At 38.5% G+C, this 16809-nt stretch overlaps 1 protein-coding gene across 1 annotated transcript in view; it reads left to right on the top strand.

Moving 5' to 3' along the window:
• LOC108900111 (VPS10 domain-containing receptor SorCS1) overlaps positions 1 to 16809 on the top strand; it is a 126151-nt gene that overhangs the window by 55211 nt on the left and 54131 nt on the right. The window contains exon 3 of the mRNA XM_018700965.2: positions 7578 to 7677. Coding sequence (XP_018556481.1) covers positions 7578 to 7677 — 100 coding nt within the window. The remainder of the gene's footprint in view (positions 1 to 7577; positions 7678 to 16809) is intronic.

Below are 16809 nucleotides of genomic sequence, written 5' to 3'. Positions count from 1 at the left end.
AACATTGGCACAATCAGTTTTCCAAATGTGTTTGAACACATCAGAGTCAGCTCTCTGATGTTTGGAAATTAATTTTGAATGGAGATACTCCTATTAGCCACAATATTACGTAATGTGTGTACATTAAAACTGGAAACTGGTTTTAGTGCTGCAGAAAAACCATCCACCCATCCATTATCTATGCTGCTTATCCATTAAGGGTCGTGGCTACACCCTGTACAGATCACCAGTCCATCACAGGGCCAACACAGAGACAAACAATCATTCACACTCTCATTCACACCTTTGAGCAATTTAGAGTCACCAGTTAACCTGCATGTCTTTGGACAGTGGGAGGAAGCTGGAGAACCTGGAGAGAAGTCCACGCAGGCACAGGGAGAACATGCAAACTCCACACAGAAAAGTCCTGGGCAAACTGGGGCTCAAACCCAGAACCTTCTTGCTGTGAGGTGACGGTGCTAACCACTGCACCACCACTGAAATTAGAATAAGGCATTGCTATGCAAAAATTCTAAATTGAAAAGTTAAGCAAAGTTAGAATTTGAACTACAAAACCAAAGAGTGAAATAAAATTCCATCTTCATTTTTTATTTTTGCATTCATTTGTCATTTGTCTGTTTTTTATTCAGGCCTGTTCTGTTTTGTAAATTACATTTAGGACTGTTTGTAAATTTGAGTGGCTATCCCAAAGTTTGCAAAGACACCAGATATGTCAGGCAGAATTATGCGGGAGACGTGTATGAAATGATGCACAAGATATCAAGATGATTTCCATCTGATGTTATGGTGCAGCCATAAAAAAGAGGGTGTGTTTGGTTTGAATTTTTCACTTGGTATAAGCATCATGTAGCTTCAATGAAGAGTTGAAACGAACGGATACTCATGAGATACTGAATGTCAATGAGTGTGGAGAGAATTTTTAAATTTAAAGAAGCATGAGGAGTGACATAAAGGTAAAATCAATAGTTATAGACATTAATACCAGTTGGTGTCGGTGTTCATATGGTTCATGTGTATTTATATATGTAATATATATATATAATGTTATATATATATTATATATAACACTTGAATACCCAAATTCAGTGCATGGCCAAGGTTAGGCAGCCTGTGGCATTTACCGTGTCTCATTACCTGTTGTGAGTCTCTGTATCACCAGCCTTTTAATTGCAACTGCTGTTTAGATGGATAAAGTAGTCTGAGTGTTATGAATTTAAAATCTGTGGAAGAGCTCTACTTCTACATTACATACAGGTTTATACTTGCTGTTCACCCACAGACTGATTTGCAAGTTTCTACTTTTACTTCTCTGCTTGACTGCTTAATTTTGCAAGCCATAAGGAGAAAAAAGAAGAAGAGGAAAATCAAGTGTGTTTCTTCACCTTGATTAGAGTTCAGTCAGACTGATGTGAAGGATGTGGGTCAATTCATGACTGGGAGTAAAGCAAATCTGGTCAAATACTCAATGAAAGGAAGTATAATCAAACAACATAAGGAAAAACACCTGTGTGGGAGGACTTACTAACTCTAATATTTCATGCAATATGTTTTCTTAAATCTACTCTTCATTACAACCTACCCAGGGTTTATGATATTCATGACATTCAGAATTACTGTAATTTAGACAGATTAATACATTGTGATCTTTCATTATTTTTAACAAACAAAAAAACAACAACATACTAAAAGTAGTCATGACATATGAAAAATAAAACTGGAATTTGATACTGGGAATCAACTCAATCTAAAATCTTAAACTTAATTAAAACAAAAACATAATCGCACTCCCTCAGTGAACGACATGAGGTTTGGCAATTTGATATAGAGATCTGGATATTTAGAAATTTGATGCTACCGGAGAAAAATCAGACATTGTAGTAAAATATATTTTGACTACCTGCTGCCTTTCCTGCCATAGTCAATGCAATGGCTGTATTTAAATGACTTACTGTCATAATAATAGAGCCATTTGAAAATCCTGTATTGATATTGCATCTCCAGACTGTTTGCAAAAACTACACCATCACAGTCAACCCGTACACTTTTTGAGGATTTTGGAACTCATCCACATAATTTTAGTCAATTTATCTTAAACCAAACTAAGAACCTTTCAGTGAACTACAGAGCCTTGAATGGTAACTTGAATATCTACTGCTGCAGAACTGTTGTAATTTGAGGAAAGTACTTCCAGCTTCTCTCTTCTACTGTCCTTCATGGAAGAAAAAGGCAGTAGATTCACGGAGCAAGCCACGCATGGTTTTCCACAGAGGCTGCCTCAAGGCTTAAGCTCTCACCCACAGCTGTAGTAAATGTACCATTATATGACTGCATTTGCCTCATAGAGGCTCAAGTGAGGCTACTGCTCTGTATCACCGATGATGGTACTACATTACCCTTGTAATGGTGCATCTACTACTGATGTTTCACTTGCAGTATTATAAATCTGATGCCTTAAGAAAACAGCTTCTACTAATGGATGGATGATTGAAGGTGCATGTGGATAACCAGACAGATTGACAGAAAGACAGATGAGTGAACAGATGATATGCATTTTGAGCGTAGAGGATAATGAGAGTTCACAACATTAGTTGGAAATTTACAGCCAGGAAGATAGACGGAGCAGCAAAGCAACAGATATTTAAGATAGCCAATTGGTCTACTGGAAATCTAGCACTCCTCAGGGAGATTTTGAGGGTAAAATAGACATCTCTGCCTGTTGTGGCTCCAAATAGCAGCATGAGGTAACAGCTTGAAACTTTTATACCTAGAAATCATGTGATGTGATGTGTGCTGGCATTAATCTGTCAACCTGTCTGTCATCACTTTAGGCCACGGATCTCACACTTTTAAGATTTGATATAATTTGGTGTTTATTTCCTCTTTTGGTTTTTACTCTATTTTTACACATAGGCTTATAGTACTGTAATTTCCGGACTATTGAGCGCACCTGAATATAAGCCGCACCCACTAAATTTAAAAAGAAAAAAAAAAAGTACATATATATATATATATATATATATATATATATATATATATATATATATTGTCTGTAAGCCGCAGGTGTCTACGTTGTAAGATGAGATATTTACACATTCACGCTGCCGTCTCCAACGTCTCACCATCAATTCATTGATCCAAGCTTACATGCAGCAGCTCTATTTCCTTTTTCGACAAGCCAGATCGATTGCCTTTAACTTAAAAGCTGCATCATATGCATTCCTTAGTGTGTTTTCCATGATGAGCGCAAAATGACTGATCTGAAGAATTTAGCGTGAGTGCGTTTGATCTAATCCGAACAGTTTCATTGGTCCACTGTGACCTGTTCGGTAATTTCATTGGTCTGATGTGACGGGGCTAAATGTTTTGCCGGCATAAAGTTCGTCAGCCCGTAAAAATCTATAAATTAGCTGCATCATTGTTTAAGCCGCAAGGTTCAAAGCGTGTGAAAAAAGTAGCAGCTTATAGTCCAGAAATTACGGTAATGTGTGCTTTGCAAAGGCCACTTATATAGCACCTTTCTAGTGATATCAACCACTCATACCCCTTTACATTCACTTGTTCTTCTATAGAGCGCTCTAACACATTCACACACTAATGACACATCAGGGGCAATTTGGGGTTCAGTATCTTGCCCAAGGATGCTTCAGCATGCAGACGGGTAGAGCCGGGTTTTGAACCACTGACCTTCAGATTAATGTGTGACCTGCTCTTCCTCCTGAGTCACAGCAGCTGAGTTCCTCCTGAGTCACAGTCTTAAAGACTCGGCTTAGCAGCTTCAACTACCAATCCGAGACCTGAACCTGACTTAATACCTGAATCTATATTTTCGCTTAATTTCATCCATTATTAACTATTAACTTGCCAGCCTAATGAAATGGACTCAGAAATAACCAGACCCAAACTTGTCCAGAAAACACTTGAGACCCAACAAGCCCAAACAAAATATTAAGTTCAGTAGCAGAGTTCCAAAGGTAGGCTCAGACTAAACATGAAGGAAATTTTAGATTCTTAGGCAACTACATACAAAGTCCCAAAATATACAAATAGGCACAAATAGATGTGATTTCACTTCCTTGAGGTAAAGACACACTCCTGTGAGCTGAAAATGTTAAGTTTCAACTAAAAAAAAAAACAAAAAAACTTGACTGATATCAAACTCTTGTAAACATTTATGATTCCACCTTATAAAGAGACTAGAAGGGAATAAAAGAAAGAGCTTAAGTCCCCTAAGATACATGTATGCTTCTAGCTAGCTTAGCTACAGATTTATGGATGTTTATTCCCAATGGACATCAGTCTATCACTGGAAACACGAAGTTGGTGATAAAGTGGGACTTAATCTGTGTGTTAGGATTTGACTGAGTTATAACATTGAAGGTTTACTTTGTCACTTTCCGAAAAGAATGCATGCATATTGGAAAACAGATAACAGCTTTTATCCAACTAGTAACCTGTCTGTCAGGAGTCTGGAAATGCTTTTTTCTTATAATCTTTAACATTACTTTTCTTAAACATACTCTTGTCTAGTGATGCTTTAAGAATGAAACTTTTCCACCAAGCCTGACAGGCAGGAACATGATGGAAAGGGTTTGTGGATATGGGAGGGAGGAAGGAGAAGGAGGGAGGGAGGGAAGGGCATGATTTAGCCTGTTACTCAGAAGATATACTGTTGGAGCGTGCTGAGACTTTCATAAATTCATTCACTCAGCTCAGCTGCCATTTGTTCAGAGTCTCAAGTAGTGCTGCTAGTGCTGTCTGTGTGCTAATCCAGTGAGTGACCTCAAGTTAACTATACCAAGATGCATGCAGCTCTCATCCTCCAAACCGTGATTAATCAAACTCCCCACTGAGAATGTAAATGCTGTGTAGTAACTCCTTATCAATATAGAGTAGACTCTGGAAATTAAAATTGAAACTCTATCTAATAAGTGACTGTAGACATAATTCTAATCAATTTCAGAGAGAGTGAAAAGGGGGGTCGAATCAAGGAAGCTGTAGGGTTTTGGTTGGGTGTGTGTATGTGAGTGAAAGAGTGTGTTTCAAGATGTAATAGGAAATAGCTCAATCCTTATTATAGCATATCCATTTCACTCAGTGAGCCATATCAGTGTAATGAGAATGATATCATTTTTGTGTGCTCATACAATGTTTCTTGTTTAATCCAACAGTGTGAAGTATTGGCTCACCTACAGCCCCTGTGGAGCCTACATCCACAAAATGGATGAAATCACAGCAGTGTTGTCAGAGATGCATTTTACACCCACACATAATCACTGAATAGCCTTTCAAAACCCACTAGCTAGGCGGATACGTTTCATTCAGAATCATCATCCTTGAAAAACTATCATTTTCTATTTAATATAACTTTCGCCATCCTTGGCTCTGCTGGAGTTGGGCCATTTTATTGGTTCACGTTGAAAGTTTCTGTGACACTAAAAATAAGTTATTGGCCCCTAAATCAAGTGACTCTGTGACAGGGGCCTCTGAGGGGCCAATCAATAGCCTGATGTCATTGTCCCATGGTCCTGGGTGTTGATGGTTTCTGATAAATGTTACTGGACTCCTCCAGCAGAGGTTCACCTACTGGCAGTGTTTATGCTTGTTACTGAAACCAGCCTGTAGTAAATTTCAAAAGGCCAATACATGACACACACACAAAATTGTTAGTCTGCCATGAATATTTCTGTATTTCATGGCTTTTTGTAAACTTCAAGAATGAAACTCTCAGAAAACTCACAAACAAGTATCTTAGTCTGGATTTAACAGCTACATGGAAAGAAGGCGGAGAGAAAAAAAAAACATCAGTCGATGTGAGTGATTGTTTCATTTGAAGTCACATAAGGCATTCTGCTGTGTCTCTGCAACATTTTTGAGATTTGCATGCTTTGGGCTTTTCTCTATCTTCGTGTGAAATTAGAATAGCTCCTTGATTGAGCCTCAGGCCGCTCAAAATAAATTAGACCTGACAGCTCATATAAGTCGTTCAGACTTTTGGAGACAGTCTGAAATGCAAAATTTCAACAGAACACAAATTCTGCATTAGCATCTTTGCCAACATTTGAATATTTCAATAATCATTTGAAGATGGCCATGATTTAACTTTTTAATCTTTTTTTTTTTTTTTAAATGTAAATGAAGGTTAAGAAACTATGAAGTGCTTCTGCTTGCTGGCCATGTTAGACACAACCCACTTCTCCTGCTCCAAGATCAATGAGCTGAGTATAACCCTAGAAGGTGGAATGAAGACAACCTGAATATGGAATAATGGCAAATAGTTATGCTAATATACAGTAAATAAAAGCTGAAATAAAATGTGATGCTGTATCTTGATTTAATCATAATCTTATTATACTTGCTCAGACTTTTTTCTGGTTATGATAAAGTATTAGATCGTTGCCCAGAATGAAATGTGTGAAATTTGTGCTTTTGTGTTTTTACCTACTTAATTACATGAACTGAATCTTCTCAAGTGATAATTTCATAGTGCTTTGGAACAAAGGTATGCCGTTTCCTGTAAGCTAAATTTAGAACACACTGTCTACAACAGATCAAACACAAATATTTTGTGACAGCATTAAACTACACTCTACATAAGAAGTCTTTCTCTGGCATTTTTTTAAATCACATTACTGTGTGCAGAGTAATGAGAAATGAGTAATTGTTAGCAGTATCTGTTATCCAGCCTTTAATCTTCATGAGAGACTCCCCATTCAGCTCATTAAAACCAGAGGGACAGGACAGATGTGTGTGTTGAATCTAGTGGTGGGGGTGGAAGGGGGTAACAGGTTCAGGTTCATTGCCCTCTTACCAATCTCTCTGGCAAAGCTACATTCAAATTTTTTAATGTTTAGACTAACTAAGTTTTACTTAAATACTCTCATTTTTCTTCCAAACAAATTTGAGAGGAATACACAGGGATAAGTATTATTCACACAAAGTGCTGAAATTTACTGTTAATTTGGCTTCATTAGTAACAAATTTGGCTGAAAAAGCTGGTTTACAGTTTCCACTTCTCTACTTCTCCACTTCTATTTTTTTTTCACTTCCCCACAATATTTTGTCTTTTTTTCTCTTCATTTTCATGTTTGTCTTTTTGTTCCTTTAACATTTCTCCATTAGAAGGTTTAGTTTAAAGCTTTCCACCCTTTGGACCCTATACACTGCTGTATTCAAGTTTACATTTCACATTTACATTGCCATAAAAACACCCTGTATTGCTTAATCAAAGAACATAATTTGCACTGAACCACACTGATAATGGTGGTGATAGATATCTGGGGGAAAACTATCTGTGTGTCTCTGTACATGGACACTTGTACACAGGTGTGTTGATATGATAGCTGATGGCAATGATTGCTCAAGTTCCATGATGTGTTGTTTATGTGAAGTCACCACGCAGTGACTGGAATGATGTGGCCTCTGTACTCCCGCTGGGGTTCATGTTCCTGCATTGAGCGCAAAAGAACTTAATTATGTCAGTGCTCTTTTCCCCTCTCACACTGAATTCTCAAGGGGGGCTTTTAATTGCATAAAGTAATTCATCAAGTGTTCATCAGACCTTTCTGATTAAATTTCAGGTCAACCGACTATGGTGCAACGTACCAGAAGCTGAATGACAAAGTTGGAGCAAAGACAATACTCAGTTATTTGTACGTGAGCCCTAACAACAAGAGAAAGGTAATGTTGTTCTTTTGTTATTTTCATTGAATGTGATAATTGTCTTGATCGTGTGAGCTGCTTTTGTTTCCTCTTCAATGTTGGTCTGACATACAGAGTTTAAAGTCAAATATAGGCAGCTGTATTGATGTTATAATCATTCTGTTTGATTTCTGTATCTCCCTCTGTCAGTAGTTCATTTATTTACATGTGGAATCCAGCAGAGAATGCAGCAAAGAATATCCTCTCCAGTTTTTAAAATTAATATCCTGGCTAAAGTTTCTCCTTTTTCTCTCTGTTTTCCCAAAATTGTATCAATCCTTGAGGTGGTGCTCCCTGCATTTTCCCAGGTTTGGGTCAGTTGATGGTTAGAACCATCTGTCTGTGTTCACTCCACAGTGTCACCTTTCTCCCTTTACATGACTCTAATCCGGAAGATGAAGTGCAGAGCCACCTTAGTAGAATCCTGGCTGCTCATCTGATCACATTAGGTGGTCTATCAGTGACAGGGACATACCTGTGGTCAGTAAAAGTTATTGTGCCAGATGATAAGTTAGTGAGTGGTATCTGAACATAGACAGAGCCACCACTGCCTACACAAGGAGGCTGGAATGTCCTGATGTTATCAGGGGAGGATGAAGATGTCGTTTCAGTCAATATGAGATATATTACAGTGTTAATGTAATGATCATCGAATGTTTGCTCATTACTTATTTCTTGTGTGCACTCATTCATTTGCCACATCAATGTCTGCTTCAGTTATATCCAAATATCCCATAACACTCTTCAACAAAAGGTCATTAGGTCGTCCATCCCTTTATACACTGTATTCTGCTTTGGTAGATGGGTGGGTCCAGCAAGTCTGCTAGAGATTTTGGATCTCAGCAAAAATTTAATGGGGTTATTTGTATGTTTTCTGTGCCGCTGAATGTGGTTTCTTGCCTGGAGTGGGTGGCGCTTGCCAAGACCTTCAGCATCAATGCATTTACAATACAAGAGGTTAGAGAATACTCCCTCTGAGCAGCACTACTTGTTTAGGGCACTCTGGATGCTACAGTGAATCGCTATCTTAAAGTGATGAGACGGGTCAGGCTTGGGATAGCTAGTTAGCATGCTGGATTTTCACCCTGACTGTGTCGACAGAGTGGCCTCAATTAAGTGAATGAGTGGGCTGCATTTTTTCAGAGGGATAAAGTCAGCCTTAGCCAATCTTACTGAATTTCGCTGAGGGCCTTTTTATACATATTTGTTCTACTGTATATATTACTCCCTCAGAGAAAATAAAGGCTCCTGTCTAAGGTGTGAACCATAAAGACGGGCCTCTCTCAATTCTGAAGTGAATGAGGAAATGGATCTGTCTGGGGTGTACCCTGCCTCTCACCCAATGTCAGCTCGGATAGGCTCCAGCCCCCGACCCGTAACGGATAAGCGATATAGGTAATGGATGGATGGATGGATGGATGAGGAAATTGATTTTTTGAATGTAATGATTAAGATCCAGTTATTTTTTTTATCTGTTTTTCTCCACTGGTTTGGAGTTGGATGAGGTTATAGAGCAAGGTCTCTGTGTAGGCTTAAAACAAATTAGAGGCAGGACATCATCAAATGGTGAGTGCTAACTAATTTTGATGTGCTCAGGTCTATTTGTGGCAATTTACTCAGGTTCCATTATAGTCCTCGTCCATCAGGGGTTTGGACATTTGTGTTTTTCACTAGTCTTTTGTCCATGTCCCTTTCAGATTAATGTAAGACTGTCATGGGTTCAAACTGTTTTGTCCAACCTGAAAGGGTCCCTTTCCCTCTTTTGAACTTGTTGCTTCCTCCTGCATTTCAATGCATCTGGAAAGACCAACAACAATAACAGCAGTGATGAGGGATTTAACAATGGACTGTTGCCAACATGATTCTTGGACATTAGTGCAGAAAAGCCTATAAATATCTGTTGAGAAATACTCGCTACCTGATTCTCAAGAACTACCACAAAACATCAGTGTTTTTCACTTCCTTGTAGATTGCACATTGGCAATATATTTGGCACATGCTCAAGTTCAGTGTGATTTGTTAAAAATTCTGATTGTCCATTCATATTTCTTTTAGTGATACCCCCTTATTCCTGAAAGTTGGAGCTGTAGGGGAGTGTGGTAGCAGGTTATCCAGCTCCAGCTGATTGTTATTTTGACTAAATATGGAGCCTCTATGACATGCCAATAAATAGCACCCAATGAATTGGATCAAAGTTAGAGAGAGGTAGAATTAACCTATTTGCCATTGCTTGTAGACTGGAATTTATAGTGCATGTTCTGTGAGACCTTGGCAGCTGTTCTAATGAGGCAACACTGCAGAAGGGACAATAGGAAACAACAATAGCCTTGAGTCCAGGAAAGCCACTAGCTCAACACCAAGCCTCAGTATAAACACACAGAGCAGTGAGCGGATGAAGACCTGCAAACAACCTGACGGGTTGTTAATATCTTTTCACACACACACACAGGGACAGGGACAGAGAAACACTCTCTCATCCACACATAGATACAAACAAAAAGACGCACCTACACACATATATAGTGTCTGCCTTTGTCTGTCTATTATCCTCATGTCTATCTGCTATCATGCTCACTTACATTCTTAAACAGGCATGCAAGCTAATTACCTTTGTCTAACACATGTTCATGCACCCTCTCTGGGTCTCTCTCAGACTCATAGTGTTCCCACATTGCCATAGCATCACATTAGTAATGATTTTGAAACTATAAACTAAAGTCTACAGCTACACTACCAGCCCCTGGAGGAAGAATAAAGAGCTTTCCTATTCTCACTTCATTATTAAAGTCTGCTAAAAAATGCAACAGTGGCCTCTCAGATATAACTTGTTAGGCTAAGTTTTGTTGAGCTGAGCCTGTCAAGCTTAACCTAAATACAGCTGAAACTAAGTTGGACTTTGAGGTGAATGCTTAAGTTAATACTTTATGGCATGTTCAAGTCAATCAAGATGTAAATGCCAGTTTCTGAACAACCAACCAAACAAAAAAACCCTTCACTTTTTGCATATTTTATTGTGTTGTAGTGTTGCATGTTGAATTGTAACTGGATAGAATTGCAAATTATGTCTGTCAGTGTATACTCAACACTCCATAATGATATAGTGAAAACATGTTTTCTTTGCAAATTAATTGAAAATTAAAAACTGAAATTTACAAAAGTATTCTAACCCTTTGCTGTGGAACTTCGAAATTCAGTCATGTGCATCCTGTAATTATCCTTGAGATCTGTCTCAAAACTTGGAGTACACCTGTGGCAAAGGCGTTTCTAAAGCTTTGAGTGTTACCAGGAGCGCACTGGCCTCAATAATTGTGAAATGGAAGAAGCTTGGAACCACCAGGACTCATTCTAGAGTTGGCCAAATTGAGTAACCAGGCAAGAAGTGCCTCAGTCAAGGAGATGACCAGGAACCCAAATATCACTTTAACAGAACCTCAGAAGTTCTCTGCTGAGATGAGAGAACCTGCCAGAAGGACAACCCTCTCAGCAGCACTCCATCGAGGACTTTATGATGGAGTGGCTAATCAGGAGTTTGCTGGTGTTTAAAGGACTGAAAGCATTAGGAAAAAGATACTGTGGCCTGAGACAAAAATTTAACCCTTTGGGTGGAACGCAGGCACTGCTCATCACCTGGCCAAATTAATTCACACATCAGTATTTGCCTCATGTTAGCCAAAGTCCATCTTCCAAAGAAATTATACCTGAATTTTGCTAAATGTCAATGCAAAGTATTTTTTAAACTATCACACAACCAACTCTGCAGTCAGTGAGTTGTTAAAGGACCACCGCCACCCGCAAGTCCTAACCATCATCTCATCAATTTGCATCTAAATCTAATTCTAATTTCAAAAACACTTTATGAAGGATGCTGTGGAAGTGTCATGAATAGAGAGGATCGAGGCACTTGAAAAAAACTCACCCTTGTAGAATGTATATGTTGAGACAGAATAAAACAATAAAGCATTTTCTGGACAGATAAGGGGATTCGTGATTGGTTGTTAAGTACACACATTTGCACCTCATTCATGTTTCTGTCAGGGTAATGATTTGTTGACTGAAAATGCTGTTGGGCTCCTCCACTCACTGAACACAATCAGTCTAGGGAGCCACAGCCACATGAGAACACATTTACTGAGGAATGTTGGCAAAAATCACTAAAAAGTCATCAAATGTAGCGAGGAAGTGGTTGAACTGAGTTAAACTCTGTCATCAACTTTCGATTTATTTCATGACATGAATGCAGAATTTACATCTATCATGTTAGCATGCTAATACTTGGCTCCCTTGTCCTTTTTGCCTTGTAGATTTTTTTTTATTTAGATTAGTATACTAACTAGTTTAACGCATATTGTAACCAAGTGAATTCACGTCTCCTCACCCCTCCCTTTCCAAGTGTGTCAGAGAGTGGAAGATGACCCACTCCTTATGTAGATATAAATAGTTTATTCTAAGTGAAGGAGAACAGTACAATTATTCATTTTAGGTGATTATACACTAATAAAACAAACTTATATAAATTACATTTCTGCAATAGATCCTCGTAAATGTTACACACTGATCCTTTAACATGCTGGTATCAACAAATGATCACACATGTAGTTAAAAGAGTATGTTATTATAACATGCTGAATATATTAGCATGGCGTTAGTGTGTTAGCATGCTATGATGGCATTAATCTCAAAATAGAGCTTAGGACAAGAACAGTTTAAACAGTGGTGCATCATAAAAGTCAGAAGATAAAGAAAAAATAGTGTTTTATTGTGTTTATCTAGTGGCAATCCATCTGGTAGCTGTTCAGATATTTCATTCTGGGCCGCAGTGACTGACAGATGGATGGACAGGCACTGCCATCCATACTGCTAGTGTAGCTGAAATTAAATGCAAGTATAATACATAGATACAGAACAGAACTTTCTCACACTCAGACACACGCAAAAAACTATGCTTTTCCCTCCCACATGCTGTAAATACCAAGCACACACATGCATTCTTGTGAGGGAGGGTAGCAGAGACTGCAGGTCTGTCACTCTTGCTGTCACCCCCGGCATGGCGCCATGTGACCGCTGCTGGTGGCAGACAAAAGCCCCTCTCTTCACATAGTAGTGGAAGTAAATCAGGCCTCTGTGGCTGTGGGGGATAGAGGGAGTAAAGCACTGGAGGACTGAGAGAGAGTGAGAGAGAAACAGCACAGGGAGCAAAAGAGAGAAAGTGAGCAGGAGATACAAGAGGAGGAAAGAAACAGCAAATAAACTGACAGAGAGCAAGGGAGCATGGAAGAGTGGAGAGAGGGAGGAAAATAAAAAAAAGAATGACAGGGCAAAAAAATAGAAAGATGGCCCAGGGGTCAGTCATGGAGAAAACAGGCTGACAACACAGCAATTACATCAATTTTCATATTGTGGCTTCATACTGAAGCTGTACATGAGAGAACACATCTCGAGTACACATTAGGGGAAATGATTTTAGGTTTTAGCCTGAGATTTTGTGTGAGAGCACATTATTACAGTAAATGGCTTGGGATGGTGAGTGCTGGTATAAAAATAAATAAATAAATAAAAAAAACCTAACTCACACACCACACTGTAGTCTCATACAAATGGGTATTGCCTCTAATGGTTTGAAAACAAAGAGGAATTTTTCAGGGGAAGCGTATGAGTGACAGATGGATTCAGTCTCTGCTACTTCACTCTCACTCTTTGACTTCTCTTTAAGGAATACATAACTGTTTTTTCTCATGAATGTATTGACTAAAACAACAATTGCAGGGCTCAAGTGCTTTCACAGCAAAAGGCCTCAATTGTGTTTGTGTGTGTCTGTTTGCTTGTCTGCGTGCACACGCCTGTGTTTGCATGCATAGTGTTCAAAAACAATTACGGCCTTGTGTGGCTCAGACAGCATCAACAGGCAGGTGGGTGGAATATGAATTCACCTCAGATGAGACCTCTCCCACTGTCAAGCTTCAAAGAGTTCTGTTCATTGTCTTACTTTTGGATACAAGCTCCTCAAAAGTGAACTTTAATATTTCATATCCTCGAACTGTCCTCAAAATGGCAATGACAAAAAAAGGGGAAAGACAAAAAAGGAAAGACAGAATCCATAAACTATCACAAAAATGTCCAAAGACTTACAGCATGATGCAAACACTTAGAGGAATTTCATACATAAATACTCAACATTATATAATATTGATGCCTTTCTCTCCTGTAGCAGTGAGTGTCATCTTACGGGAAGGCTCACGATATGTTCAAGAAAAGTGAGACCAACCTGATGATAGTGTCAGCAATGCCTCTCTCTTCTCACCTCATGCTTTTTCAATAGCATTTTTTGACAAGTTTAAAATATTTGCCTTTGTTTGGGCATTTGAATTTATTATATGATTTATAAAAATACAAATAATCATATTTACTTGATGTTTAGATAATAAGACCAAGATCTAGACATAAGTCATGACTGAGCTGTAATGACTGATAAGCAAAATAGAGAGAAAATTGAAAGAGTGAATAAACTAATTATGAATGAATTATTACATATACAACAATAGCAGCTTGAGAAAATTAGACATTTAAGTCAAGTTTATTTTATTACTCTGCCTTTGCTCTGGGTTGAAGTTGCTTTCTTGGCGTTGGATGTTACAAGACAGGAAGCTGGACGAGCCACTTAAGAATAGCTGAGCTACTTTCTAGATCATGCTGTGAACCATAGATGCAGAGCTGTTGCTTCTAACTTTCTGGTGATTTCCTCAGGTGCTGGGTGCTGTTGCAGAGGAAAGGCTGGAATTTCTGATTGATTATGCGAACAAAGTGTGCAAAACCGAGTGTGATTGTTGAGCACACAAAGCAGGGGAGGTGGTCTGCTTTGCTCAAGGACAGGCAAAGTTTTTGTTCTACTTAAACTTGTAATCCTCAACTTTTCAGTCATACCTGATCTTTGTGGGCTCAAATTAGGGTCAGTAAGATTTTTAGCTTAAGTGATGTTCACAAATAATTCCAAAATTTGAGGTTGTAAACAAACCTTTGTAAACCTATTAATCTACATGAGAAATGCATGTTTGTGTGCATGTGAAGAAATTTAGTATTTGTAAAGAAAAAACATAAAATTTTGACCATGTTATTACGCCTGAATCTGACTGACAATGACAAGCCAATCACAAAGCACAGTCCAAAATGATGATGAACATTCCTTATTAACACTAACCGCCTTTACAGATACAATGTGTCCCCTGAGACCTCTTGACAATAAAGGCCACTCTGTGTTTCGCCAGTTCAATGCTAATAATGTGAAGCAGCAATAGAAGGAAATGTTGGGTTTGCATTAGCAGTAGCATAATGCAGGCCTAAAAGAATGGGTCATTTTCTGTGAATCCCTCGTGTGTGTGAAGGCAATTTGAATCCAGCATTGCCATTAGCATTGAAAACAACTATGCGGGACTACTGCAGTCTTACAGTCTGTTAAAAGTAGACCATTGGGATAAGTTCAATCTTCAGAGAAGAAAAAGAACAACAGGTCATATATATATATATATATATATATATATATACACACACACACACACACACACACACAGATTATTGTTAATGTTGTGGCTAAAAAATTGGACAGAGTGTAAATGTGAGTGTTGTTTAATCTACACATGGATATTGACAGGTTTATGTACTTAACCAGAGCTACAAAGTGCATTGTGCTGAAAGCTGAAAATATGTCCAGCACAATACATAATCAATAATTTGACACAAAAAAAGACAGAATTAAAATATTAATTATTAATAATAATTCAGGTTCTTAGAGACAGCAGATACAGTACACATGAAGGACTCAAGGGGAACAAAATGAAAGAGAAGAGGACAGACCTCCTTTGCAGAAGGGGAGAATTTTGAAATTATGAAGAGCATAGTCAGTTTATTAAGTCCAGATTCAGTTTCTCTGACAAGCAATTATATAGTAATAAGTGGAAAATCATTCACACAATTCAGGGTTCACAATAACATTTCCAAAACTGCTTTTGTCTTAAATAAGCACTGTTTTAAGACATGTTTCTGCCTGCTCATCAGAGAAACAACTTCACACACATTTCTCCATCACATCAACTAACATATCAGTTGTAGAATCTTACTCATCTAATATTTGTTTATTGGAGGATAGCTCTAAACAGATATTGCAATTTCAGTGACAGCAAAAAAGAGGTTATACTCTTCATGAGATTTATTACATAATAATGGAAAGGAAAATCGTTCAAAAAGGTAGAATGCAAAAGAAACCTTTGTTAACTTTATATATACAGTATAGTCATCATTAAACAATGCAAGAAGCAAGTTAGTGCTACAGAAAAAAATATGGAGATTCGTCCTGCTTAAACAGGTCACGTGTCATTATGACATACCTGGAGCAATACCACCTGGTGGAAGAACAGCACACTGATATCAGCACATCCTTTAACTGCACATTGCACAGGTATTAAGCAGGGAAAAGGGAAAAGGGAGGTGAAGTACGTCTTTGTCCACTGGCTATTTAGGGACACAATGCAAGCCAAATGAAACTCAGTGAATCAGCCATGCTTTGCTGGCTAGAATGCCGCACACACATAGGTAGTAATGCAATCTAATGGTTTCGTTTGAGATGGTGAGGTGGGGGATGGGGGTTGGTGGTGCAGGGAGGGGACGCAACATCTGTCAGCCCTAAGGCACAATCTCCAAATGGCTGCGATGAGCGGAGAGGCAAGCGCCCTGGAGCCCGTGACAAGACACAGCAACAGAGGAGGAGAGACAGGCTGACAGACACAAATACAGATGGACAGAGAGATGGATGGAGAGGAAGACAAGGTTGACAGAGTGTGAGACACAAAGACAGAAGAGGGAGGGGACTTGAGTTGTACTGAGGATATGACGGGTAAATCTAGATGAGCTATTTTTTTATTTTATTTTTTACATGCCTTTATGGGACACTGCCCACTTTCTCAGCATGGGAGTAAACAATTATACAATTAAATGGTACTGATACTGGTACCTGGATAAAAGACATGAATTCCCCTCCAAAAGCATCAACTCATGCCAATGTAAAGTGTTCTGAATAAAAGCAGCCAGCAAATGGCATATGTTGTTATGTTATTTATTTATGAT

This window comes from Lates calcarifer, linkage group LG5 (genome assembly GCF_001640805.2).
Source record: "Lates calcarifer isolate ASB-BC8 linkage group LG5, TLL_Latcal_v3, whole genome shotgun sequence".
In the NCBI taxonomy this organism is placed as follows: domain Eukaryota; kingdom Metazoa; phylum Chordata; class Actinopteri; family Centropomidae; genus Lates; species Lates calcarifer.
The sequence above is the reverse complement of the archived record's forward strand: the minus strand, read 5'-3'. Positions and strand labels throughout refer to the sequence as shown.